Source organism: Scyliorhinus torazame, chromosome 12 (genome assembly GCF_047496885.1).
Source record: "Scyliorhinus torazame isolate Kashiwa2021f chromosome 12, sScyTor2.1, whole genome shotgun sequence".
Lineage (NCBI taxonomy): Eukaryota > Metazoa > Chordata > Chondrichthyes > Carcharhiniformes > Scyliorhinidae > Scyliorhinus > Scyliorhinus torazame.
Window position 1 is genome coordinate 51,762,959 of NC_092718.1, and position 12,575 is coordinate 51,775,533.

A 12,575-nucleotide genomic window follows, 5' to 3' on the forward strand; every position below is an offset into this window, starting at 1 on the left:
ACTTCAAAGTACTGCACACCACAGCTGGGAGGATCACGCTGGGGGATTATTCACATTGCACATTGTTATGGGCCAGGGTTTAGAGAACCCCAAAGTGTATCATGGAGTACACCTGACCCACAATTTTTAATAGATTGTGGTATGGGGAACACACGGTCCACTCTACAGGTGTGGTACAGCAGAAAAGGACAATATTTTAAAAAGCAAAACAATGTTTATTCTGTGAACGAAAGTTAACCCTTTTTAAAACAAACAGTGAACATCTAAGCAACCATTAATTCAAATACAACCACAAAGAATACAACACTAAGTAACCCTGTAAGCTGTCCTTTTAACATCCAAAAGACTTAACAAACCTTCAAACAGGAGCACATTAGGTTTACATTCAATACTGAGACCTTTTACAATTTTGGGTTCACCAAGTGATCCATAGATAGTCTTTGGATGGCAGAGATCAACAGTACAGCTCTACTTCACTGAAAAAAACAGACACACCCAAGCTTTTCTCAAACTGAAACTAAAATGTAGAAGTAGAACTCAGCTCCACCCACACTCTGACATCACTCCAGTAACATGAGCAGCTCCATTTCTTAAAGGTACATTTCTTAAACACCCATTTCTTAAAGGTACTCTCGCATGACAACATGCTCAGACGGTGGCATTCTACAAGTTGCTGGCCCAGGTGGAATCCAAAATCTTTCACCCAAACAAAATCATCAACATAAATCCGAGGCCTTTCAGAGAGGCTGGAGCCTGTGATTAGCAACCTTAATAACTGATACAAAGGACGGTTTCAGAGGTAACTATATGGTTATTACAATTTTTTTTTTAAAAAAAACCTTTATTTTTAAAGGAAAACTGTTAGCTAGTTGATCAGAGATGTGAAAGACAGATTTCCAAAAAAAAGAGCAGCCCAACTTGACGTCTTAAGGGTTGGCATTAAGTCTGAATAGTGACATTTTAGAATAGATGTTGTTACTATTTGCAAGATCTAAATGCATTAATCATGGATCTCCTGAGGTCCGGAGTTAGGCAGAGGACGGAGAGGCAGGGGTTGGCGACTGGCATTGGGTGGTACCAGGAAATGGGTGAAAAATGTCACAGAGAGTCGGGCTGGGTGCAAAATGGGCTGTTGATTCGCCATTGCCTGAGGTTGCTTCCCAGGACCATGTTTTCCCTGTAGGTTGGCTGCCTTCTTGCTGTGTTTGGCGTTAACGGGGTGAAAAGGTTACACAGCTATCTCCCGAGAAAGTGAATACAGCAGGCATTGTGGCGATTCTATCTTAGTTCAAGGAGATCGCACTGCCGCTTTAATAAGGACATGGGGAGTCCACACCGAGTAAAATAAAGAAAAGTAATTTTACTTACAACACGATATATATACTGCCCTGGTTCTTGTTCTGGTCGGTGGTCGACCTTTTATACAAAGGTTAATAGAAATCCCCCGCCCATAGCAGGGGAACTCACACTCCACATGGATCATGGGGAAGAAAATCATTCCCATCCCATAGGCCCTGTGCGGGCTGTTACAGCCGCTGCTGGTGGTAGTTAGAATAGCGGACGTTACCGCTCATTCATTACCCATTGACTTCACCACAATGTGGTCTGGCAGTGTTACCAATTCAAGGTTTTCGATTACACAGACAGATAGATTTTCTGATGTCTGCAACTGTATTAAACTATTCCCAGCTCCTGCAGAACACTATTTTATGCCAGTACTGACAATCGGGGCCTTCGGTGAATGGCTGACATGGAATGTGGAAATGATTTGGTGACACTGTCAGACACAGATACAAAGGAAAATCGCAAATACTTGTTTCAAGTTATTCAAACCATCTAATTAGGATGGGTTTCTGCTTTAAGCATATCTACTGTATCTGCCAAGTTTACTTTCATGCACTTAAGCCAAGGTTAGTGGCTGCCAGTAATTCCATTCCAGTACTTTGAGTACAATGAGAGCTGGCAGAGTGACAGAGAAAATTCTCAGCAATGGCTTTTGAAGAGAAGAAACACTGCATTTCACGATGTTTCATCGACAAATGAAGTTTCTGCCTGTCTAGAAATAATTAGACATGTTGTCCATTACCTTTTCATCCTCCTCATCGTCATCATCGTCCACATCGTCATCCTCCTGGCACATCAAGAAGAGAAAGAAAAGGAGTTAGCTTCAGATAACATACTTGTCTTACATTGTTGAAACATTCTTAACTTTGGATGATCACAACGTAAGCAAAGGGTTTCGATGCTTTTAGAGCAGCGCTCGATTACTGAGAGGCCACCACATTTTTACCTTGAATTGTGAGGCATACATCTCATTACCTGCAGAAAGTATGTCCAAAACAATGTGACCTCGCTACAGAGGGCACTTACTCACCTGCTCACTGGGTTGAAAATGAAAATCACTTAAGGCAGATTGGGAAATGGAAGAGGGATGAGACCAGCTGGATTGCTCTTGCAGAGAGTCAGTACAGACTTGATGGGTTGAATGGCCTCCATCTGTGCTGTAAACATTTTTATGAAATGTGCAAGGTCTAAAAGATATATAGTGCTCAAAAGGGTTGATCTGCACTGTTGAATTTCAGTGATGTGTGCCAGTGGCAAAATGCTTAATGCAATAAGCAGAATATTACCAGGAGCTGGGTTGAGTGGGGGGGGGGGGGGAAGTAAATGGCCAACCATTTTATGCCATGAACCTTGTTAACAAGCGTAATTGGTCCTTGATTATACATTTGAATATGGTAGGAGAGTTGAAAATCTCAGCACCTGCTGATCCTCCATATTATGGGAGGTAGTGGGTGAGCACTTGCATTATTCCACTTTAAATGCATAACCACCACCCCTATCTCCCTACACTGAAAACAAGCCTGGCTGGGGCACATAAAATAGAGCCCATTTATTATTATTTTTTAAATATATTTTTATTAGAATTTTTAACAATTTTATTACATTACAATATTACAATTTAAAACATACAAAAACACAGAATAACAATTAAACAGTAAGAGCCCCCCCCCCCTCCCCTCACCTTCCCTTACAATCTTCCTGATTTAGAAAGTTCACCAGCATCAGGTCTATATCCTGGCCCACGTCAGCGGTCCACCTGCCTGCATGATTTCATGGGAGGCAGCCAACCAACATGGGAGGGCCAGGGGGCATGACAGGAGGGCTGCCGAGCAACCCTGGGGAGCCGAGCACTGCTTAAAAAGATGGAGACCTAAGGGGCACCTCAAAATGAATGCCTGCACAAAAGGGCCTAGAGGAGTAATAAAAAATCAAGCCACAAAACTGAGTGTCCTCAGTGTACAGCAGAAACTTCTCCACTCCACAGGAATGCATTAAGCTGTGATTTTAATCAACCCTTCCTGTCTTACGTCTCCCTGATACAATATCACCACTCGCAGCAGCCTCTGATGACACTTTGACCTCCCATTGCGAAATTGTCTCCAAAACATTTCCGGGCACATGACACAGTGGCTGCGGGGGTGGTGTGTGCAAGCAAGAGTGGGAAACGCGCCTTGGAAAATGGTCCTTCATTGAGGCCTTCATTACCTCGATCACCTGGCTGCATCGGCTGAGTGAGTTGCCAAATCCAGTGGTAGCTCTGCCTGTGAAACTGCCCCAGAGGCAGGACCACGTTGGGAGCCAAATCGGTCTTCAAGAGGCTGGGAAATTACCAAGCCATGTCTCGCCTTTTCACCATATTTTCATGTACTTTATGCCACAGTTTATGACATTGATTACAGCCTGGCATCTGCATCAAAATCTTCAAATATATCCACAGACAGAAGGAGGTTGCCAGAATGCTCTTCTTGTCACCACACTCCTGGTTTCCTTCGGAATCATTGCAGCTGGATTCACACCTGCACTGTTGTGAACGTAGATTTAACCATTAAACCATCAGCATCTTGAGCAATTCATAGCTGGATCCAAGTGTTAGCATAGGGCTGCTATTAGCTGGGGTTCAAACGTATCAGTAGCATTGACAAAGGCCACATGATGACAATGAATGGAACTGATCGGAATGTGCAACTCTTGTCTCATGAACCCTGATCAGCACATTCACTAACATGGATAGCTTCACTGAAAGCTCTGCCTGATACATGGTGCTTGATATAAAACTGCGGTACCCTGAAATAATTGGATCCTCCCACCATTTAATAGACATGGGCTCTTTGCTCTGAGAAGGTTGAGGGGTTGGCTTGATTGAGGTCATTCAAATTATATTCGAAAGGGGTGATTAGAGAAGATCTTTCCAGTTGTGGGAAAGACTGATGCCAGGGGCCATAAATAGGAGGTCTCCACTAACAAATTCAAGGAGAAATTTCTTCATCCGGAAAATGGTGAGAACTTGAAACTCGTTACCAGGACTGGCTAAGGCAAGTGGAAGAGATGCATTTAAGGGAAAATTAAATGAACATGAGGGAGAATGGAATAGACTGATATGCTGATAAGCTTAGACGAAGAATGTAGAGTATAAATGCTGGCAGAGACCAGTTGGGTTGAATAGTCTGTTTCTGTGCTCTTCACTTAATGTGAATCAATACAATTTGGCACTTGGGAGTTAATTTGGATTTAGATTTGGATTTATTGTCACCGAGGTACAGTGAAAAGTATTGTTTGGTGTACAGTCCAGACAAATCGTTCCATACATGAAAAACATAGGATATACGATAAATACACAAAGTAAATACATAGACATACGCATTGAGTGAAGCATACGGAGTATAGTATAACTCAGTCGAGAAAATGCATGGAGAAATCAGTTCAGACCATAGAGGATCATTCAGGAGTCTGTTAAGAGCAGGGAAGAAGCTACTTTTGAATCTGTTGGTGCGTGTTCTCAGACTTTGCATCTCCTGCCCAATGAAGGAGGTTGAAAGAGAGAATAACCTAGGTGGGAGGGGTCTTTGATTACGCTTCCCATTTTCCCAAGGCAGCGGGAGGTGTAGATGGAGTCAATAGATGGGAGGCGAGTTAGCATGGTGGACTTGGCTGTGTTCACGACTCTCTGTAGTTTCTTATGGTCTTGGGCCGAGTAGTTGCCATACCAACCTGTGATGTTGCCAGATAGGATGGTTTCTTTGGTGCATCTGTAAGAATTGGTAAGAGTCAATGTGGACATGCCGAATTTCCTTAGTTTCCTGAGGAAGTGTAGGCGCTGTTGCACTTTATTGGTTGTAGCATCGGCATGGGTGGACCAGGACAGATCGCTGGTGATGTGCACACCGAGCAATTTGAAACTGTCAACCATCTCTTTGAATATATTCAAGAGGCGGCTGGATATAGCACTTGGGGAGAATGGGATCAAAGGCTATGGGGAGAAAGCAGGATTAGGCTATTGAGTTGGATGATCAGCCATGATCGTGATGAATGGCGAAGCAGGCTCGAGGGGCCAAGGGGCCTCCTCCTGCTCCTATCTTCCATGTATCTCCATCTTGGCACCATTAATACAGACAGGAGTGTGTAAGGTACTTCGCTTCCTGAAGTCAATCACCAGTTCCTTGGTTTTTCTGACATTGAGGGAGAGATTGTTGTCATCACACCACTCCACTCGGTTCTCTATCTCCTTCCTGTACTCTGACTCATCGTTGTTTGAGATCTGACCCACTACGGTCGTGTCATCAGTAAACCTGTTGATGGAGTTGGAACCATATTTTGCACACAGTCATGTGAATAGGGAGTATAGTAGGGGGCTAAGTACACAGCCTTGCGGGACCCTGGTACTAAGGACTATCGTGGAGGAGGTGTTGTTGTTTATCCTTATGAATTGTGGTCTGCGGGTCAGGAAGTCGAGGATCCAGTTGCAGAGGGAGGAATTTGGAGTTTTGACATGAGCTGGGCTGGGATTATAGTGTTGAAAGCGGAGCTGTAGTCAATGAATAGGAGTCTTTGTTGTCGAGATGCTCCAGGGATGAGTGTAGGGCCAGGGAAATAGCGTCTGCTGTGGACTGGTTGTGGCGGTATGCGAATTGCAGTGGATCAGGCATTTTGGGTGTATGGAGTTGATGTATCTCATGACCAACCTCTCGAAGGACTTCATAATGATCGATGTCAAGCCACTGTATAGTAGACGTTGAGGCACGTTGCCTGGTTCTTCTGTACCTGTGTGATGATGGTCTTCTTGAAGCAGGTGGGAACCTTGGAACAGAGTGGGGAGAGGTTGAAGAGGTCCGCGAACACACCCGCTAGTTGGTCCAACCAGGGACTCAGTCAGGACCCATTGCGTTCTGAGAGTTCACTTTCAAGAAGGTCGATCTGACTTCGGAGGTGTGGTGGTAAGTATGGGTGTGTCCGAGGCTGCTGGGGCAGTTGACAACAGTTTGTTGGTTTCCTGCTGAAGCAAGCATAGAATGCATCGAGTTCATTAGGGAGAGGTGCGTTATTGCCGGAGATTCTTCTTGGCTTTGCTTTGTCACCCGTTAAGTTGTTGAAGCGTTGCCACAACCGACGAGAGTCCATGCCGTTAGTCTGTGACTCTAGCTTAGACTGGTTTTGTCTCTTGCCGTCCCTGGTGGCTTTGCGAAGGCATACCTAGATTTCTTGTATAGGTCAGGGTCACTTGTCTTGAAACCTCAGACCTGGCCTGCAGTAGGAGGTAAATCACTCGGTTAAACCATGGTTTCTAGTTGGGAAACAAGTATATTACCTTCTTTGGCACGTAATAGTCTACACATTTACTGATCAAGTATGTGATGGTGGTGGCATACTCGTTCAGATTGGCCGCTGAGCTCTTGAATATGGACCAGTCCAAGCAGTCGTGTAGCTCTTTTCTTGCCTTGGACTAGCATTGCAGTACTTTCTTAACCAGATTCTCCTGCTTAGGTTTCTGCCTGTATGCTGGAACAAGGAGCACTGTCTTGTGGTCCGATTTTCGGAAGTGCTGTCAGGGATCTGTAGGCGCCCTTGATATCGCTGTAGCAGTGGTCAAGGATGTTGGGACCCCTGGTGGGACAGGAGATGTGTTGGTGGAATTTTGGCAGTACGCTCTTGAGGTTGGCCAGATTGAAGTCCCCTGCCACGATGAACAAGGCCTTTGGGTATTTTGTTTGATTGTTATTTATAGCGGTGGACAATTCATCAAGCGCCTTCTTCAGTTCCGCCTGGGGTGGGATGTAGACTGCCGTGATGATGGCAGAAGTGAACTCCCATGGAAGGTAGTATAGGTGGCACCTCACAGTCAGGTATTCCAGGCCCGGGGAGCAGTAGTTCGCCATGGTTGCCACATCCGAGCACCAGGAGGAGTTGATGAGGAGGCAAACCCCTTCACCCTTCGCTTTGCCTGATGACGTCATGTGATCCATCAGGTGTTGAGAAGCCATCGGGTTGTATGGCACAGTCCGGAGAGGCAGATGTGAGCCATGTTTTTGTGAAACAGAGCACACAGCAGAGCTCACAGCAATGTGCTGTTACTGGGAAAATGTGAGGCTTTCTCAGTGGAAGCAGGTGGTCCACGGTTGGCCGATGGCGGGATCTTTTAGTCCCGCTGCTGTCAATGGGATTTCCTATTGAATCCACCCCGCTGCCACTGGAAAACCTCAGGAGCTCACCATCAGAGGAACCGGAAGGTCCCGCTGGCGGTATAGCTGGAAAACTCCCCCTCCCCCCCACCCAACCTCTTGATTTTTTTCAAAATCACAGGCAACAGACTTTCGGGCCAGGAAGTTAAAACCCCTCAAAAATTACAAAGACACACATTGTGGGCGGGATTCTCCGTTAACCAACGCCGAAATCGGGGCGTGCGATTGGGTGGAAACTAGCTTCCGATGCCGAAATCACGACAGGTGCAGGTTTGACACCGAATCACGATGCTCCAGCTCATTGAAAATGGCATCAATGCGATGCACACCGTTCACATATCATATCCCATATCGGGGGCCCATTCCCGATTCTCCGTCTCCGATGGGCCAAGTTCCCGACGTGTGCTCTCACAAATCGTGAACCTGGCGTGGCGGCTGCTGAGAGAGAGAGAGAGGGTATATGGACCATGTCCAGCAGCGCCATACCTCGCCGACATCTGTGCCGCTGGGGCCAGGGGGCTCCTGCCAGGGCTGGGGGTAGTAGTGGGGGGTGGCCAGGAGGTGGCCTGTGGGGTCAGGGTGGACGGGCACGCAATACCATTACTGCAACCGGCAAGGCAGCCATGCAGCTGTGCATGCCGCTGACAGCCTTCATTAAACCTGGTGTCCTGGATCGTATAGGTGACCCCCCCTGGGCACTTCCCTGGGTGCCCTCTGGCCCCAGCCAACCCATCAGCTATATGGGCACTCCAGCACAACCCATCCCATCTTTTCGGCCCCGATCAGTATGTGTGTGCGGGGGGTACTGTTTAAGCGCAGCTGCAGCTTGTCAGCCCGGTGAGTGTCCATCACAGATCTGGTGATTCCCATTCCGTTTTTCGTGGATTTCAGTGGTGTTCCATGTGCCGCCTGTGCTAGCTCCTCACCGGTAGCAGAATCGGTGTGGGTTTGGCATCGATTCTTCCGACGTGAAAGTCCACGGATTCTCCGTTGGCGTCAACACTTAGACTCAGAAATGGAGAATCCAGCCCTGTATTTACTGGTGCGATTTAACTTGCCTATCCGCAGGAAAGCTATTCAGGCATCTGGCCAACTCTTTCGCCTCCCCCACCAACAATCCCATCAAGAATGTCCACTCCTTCCAGTTATGATTAAAAGTTTGCTGCAGTGACGGGTCCTGGTAACACACATTGATTTTTTGCAGTCACATGGCTGAACTCTGTGCTTGGCTCCAGGGCCCTGATTTTATGCTCTGTATGAACAGTGGGCCAGAGAGTGGAGGTGTTTTTTTTGCAGTCACATGGCTGAACTCTGTGCGTGGCTCCAGGGCCCTGATTTTATGCTCTGTAAGAACAGTGGGCCAGAGAGTGGAGGTAGGTGAGATCACTCAATCAATATGTTATAGAAAGCAACACTGCTGCAAGACAGACTTAAAAGGGGGCAGTCATCACAGAAAAATGCCTGACAGATTTTTTTCCCTTCTCCCACCCAACTAATAGGCTTTCAAATACACAAACACAGGCATTCATTTGCGTGAAAGCACATCGGTGGTGTTGAGTCCAAGGAAGCGACCGAACAGGAGCGTAAGGGAACAAAAGGATTATTGATGTAGAATGAAAACTCTACACACACTGGTCCTAGAAGGGACTACCCGCGACCAGCCCACACTCAGGCAGGGGATTTTAATGTCCTGATTTGCTCCCCTCCTGCTGAGGGAGCTGTGCCCCTCAGCAGGGAAGTACATACTCCACGAGACTCACGGGGAGCCTAATCGGCCTGACCCAGTGAGCCTTGTCTAGGTTACAGCAGGTGGAAACAGCTTGGTCACAGCATTATTGCTACTAAATGTATACCTGGCTCTTCTCCCTCCCCAAAGTAGCAATGAACCTTCTTTAACGTCCAGCAATCGAGTTCAGTTTCTCAGATTCCTTCGATTCGGGTCGTGTTATGGGAGAAACTTGGGGCGAGAGGACCAGGATCTTCTTTCAGCACAGTGGTTAGCACTGTTGCTTCACAGCGCCAGGGTACGAGGTTCGATTCCCGGCTTGGGTCACTGTCTGTGCGGAAACTGCGCATTCTCCCTGTGTCTGCGTCGGTTTCCTCCGGGTGTTCCGATTTCCTCCCACAAATCCCGAAAGACGTACTTGTTAGATGAATTGGACATTCTGAATTCTCCCTCTGTGTACCCGAACAGGCGCCAGAGTGTGGCGACTAGGGAATTTTCACAGTAACTTCTTTGAAATGTTAATGTAAGCCTACTTGTGACAATAATAAAGATTCTGGGGAGAGATTCTCCGACCCCCCACCGGGTCGGAGAATCGCCGGGGGCTGGTGTGAATCCCGCCCCCGTCGGTTGCCGAATTCTCCGGCACCGGATATTCGGCGGGGGTGGGAATCGCGCTGCGCCGGTTGGCAGGCCCCTCCCTCCACTGCGCATGCGCGGGAATGCCGTCAGCGGCCACTAACGCTCCCGCGCATGCGCCGCCCGGAGATGTCATTTCCGCGCCAGCTGGCGGGGCACCAAAGGCCTTTTCCGCCAGCTGGCGGGGCGGAAATTCGTCCGGCGCGGGCCTAGCCCCTTAAGGTTGGGACTCGGCCCCCGAAGATGCAGAGCATTCCGCACCTTTGGGACGGCGCGATGCCCGACTGATTTGCGCCATTTTGGGCGCCAATCGGCGGACATCGCGCCGATACCGGAGAATTTCGCCCATCATCTCCATTCCATGGTAACTCCATTTAGTTCCTGCTGCACACTCGGCCAGGTTAGCGAGAGCAGCTCTATGGAATATTCTGACCTCTGTCAATGGAATTAAGCCAAGCATAACGAACAGCATTGTCTTTTTTTTTTAAACTGCAATTTATTGGAACGGGAGGTGACCCTTTTTATGGTCCAGTCTCGTCAGTGCCACTTTATGACCCAATGAATTGAGAGGGGTTATAAACAAGCTTGAAAAGTTCAATAAATAAACAATTGAAATTGTGTGAAGAGGAAAAGACGCTGAAAAAGCAGAAGAATAGACTTTGCTTTGTAAATAACTTCACAGTGTGAACGCTCAGGAGAAATCAGTACCCTGATGTTTCAGGTGGTTTTCGCAACCCATTACTGTAATTTCTGGGAGGGTGATAGAATCCTCAGACGATTTGGGTTAATGGCCAATTTTACCTATTTATGCCTTTACTACAAGGTTCCATCAATCTTCCTCTCGAGATTGGCCACAGCCCAGGAATTCCTGGCATGGATCGAGATGGATATTTAGGGCGGGATTCTCCGGTCCTATCCATGGTGGGACCCATTGCGAGCGAGGGGAGAAAATTTGGCCAAAACTCCATTCACTTTCGCCAGCACCGGAAAATCCCAGCTGCGAACGAGGACGGAAAGTTTTGGCCGCAATCATGATTAAATTTCAAATGTTCTACATGTTTTATATTATCAAGGGGCCAACTTCAGTTCAGCAGCTGTCCACTAACAAGAGGAATACTCCCTATTTGTTCTTATGGTTATTAAGCGTTGCTACGAATATCTAATTTTATCAATTTTTATGGTTTAGAAAACAACCTTTAATAGTAACAGAATTCAAATAGAGATATTCCCATAGAAACACTTGGTTGAAAAACTGATAAACAGACCTAGGATAATTACAGTTCAAAGGGCAACTTGCATTTATTTAATAAGGTGGGGGTTTGAAGTGAAAAAAACTGAAACAATGGATGACCCATCTGAGCCTTTAGTAGAGTCAGAAGGTCTACAGTTATTTCAGTAAGGGATATAGGCTAGTCAATTAGTTCAAACTCAAAGCAGGTAACAGCACATTTGTAAACCAGAGAGTTGCTTGGTGGAATAAGCAAGTCTGGAAAGAGGGTTGTTACCTGCATTAAGAGATATAAATGATTTATCGAGTTGCCAGAACCGAAGAGTTACTTTGAAGATAAAGGATAATTGATTTATATTTCTGTTTGGGAACATCGTACGTATTCTATGCTGCAATGGAACTAGCCTATACAGTGAAGGTATTGGTTTTTGTCTGTGTGTTTTCTTCAACTAAAAACAAGCAGTTCAGCTTGGGAACAGGCAGAGAGAGATAGAGAGGGAGAGAGAGACATCTGCCAGGAGCAGGAGAGCAGTCTGTACGTCTAAAGCCAAGACAAGGGGTATGATTTACAAATCGCACCCCGCCGGAATCGGGATGGGATGTGACCGGTGGATCCTGCGAGAGATCTCTTCTGGAATTCCCGATGGTCATTACACCTCGTGAGATCTAATAATATCTCGTGAGACATTGTGATCCGGATCCCACCCACAATGGGTAGGGTTGGCGGGGGGGGGGGGCTTACAGGGTTAAGTGAGTTCAAAAGATTACTTAACTCTGCCAACGCCAGATCTAACCGGCACCCTAGATCTACCAGCTGGGCGCCATTTAACAATTGTCGGGGACCAAGCAGAATGGCACCTGTGGGGTCTGCCAGGCGATTGGAGGCCCCTTGGTGATTGGTATCTGTGTGGGGTGGCATCCTGGCACATGGGCACCATGCCTGGCAGTGCCACCTGGGTGCCAGCCTGGCTTATCCAGGGTGCCCTGGTGGCACTGTCAGGCTAGTGGGGAACTTCCAGGATCCACAGCAGGCAGTGACAAGGTTCCCAGGTGACATTTTGCCTTGAACAGGTGTGGTGGGCCTTTGGGGAGGGGTCCAGGGGTTGCCACCGAGAGATCTCTTTCTGTACTGACGAGCGGAACTCCTGTGTAGGAAATGCGACTGAGTGTGTCATGTAAGAGTACCTTTAAGACATGGATGTTTATGCAATGTACCTTTAAGTAAACAGTGATGTCAGAGAGTGGGTGGAGCGGGGGTTTAGATCAGCCATTTTGGCAGTTTTTAGTTTCAGGTTTGAAAAAGAGCTTGTGTCTGTCTGTGTGTTTCCAGAGAGCTGCAGTTTGGAGAAAAAGAGCTGGGTGTGTGTCTGTGTTTTGCAGTGAGCTGGATTTGCTATGATATCTGCCATGAAAGACTATCTCTGGATCATTTGGGTGATTTAAACGCATAACAGTAAAGCTTTTAACC

General features: G+C 47.0%; 1 protein-coding gene across 1 annotated transcript in view; it reads right to left on the reverse strand.

Moving 5' to 3' along the window:
* Window positions 1–12,575, reverse strand: part of LOC140386398 (multiple C2 and transmembrane domain-containing protein 2-like) — a 606,972-nt gene that overhangs the window by 100,213 nt on the left and 494,184 nt on the right. The window contains exon 19 of the mRNA XM_072468698.1: window positions 2,087–2,131. Coding sequence (XP_072324799.1) covers window positions 2,087–2,131 — 45 coding nt within the window. The remainder of the gene's footprint in view (window positions 1–2,086; window positions 2,132–12,575) is intronic.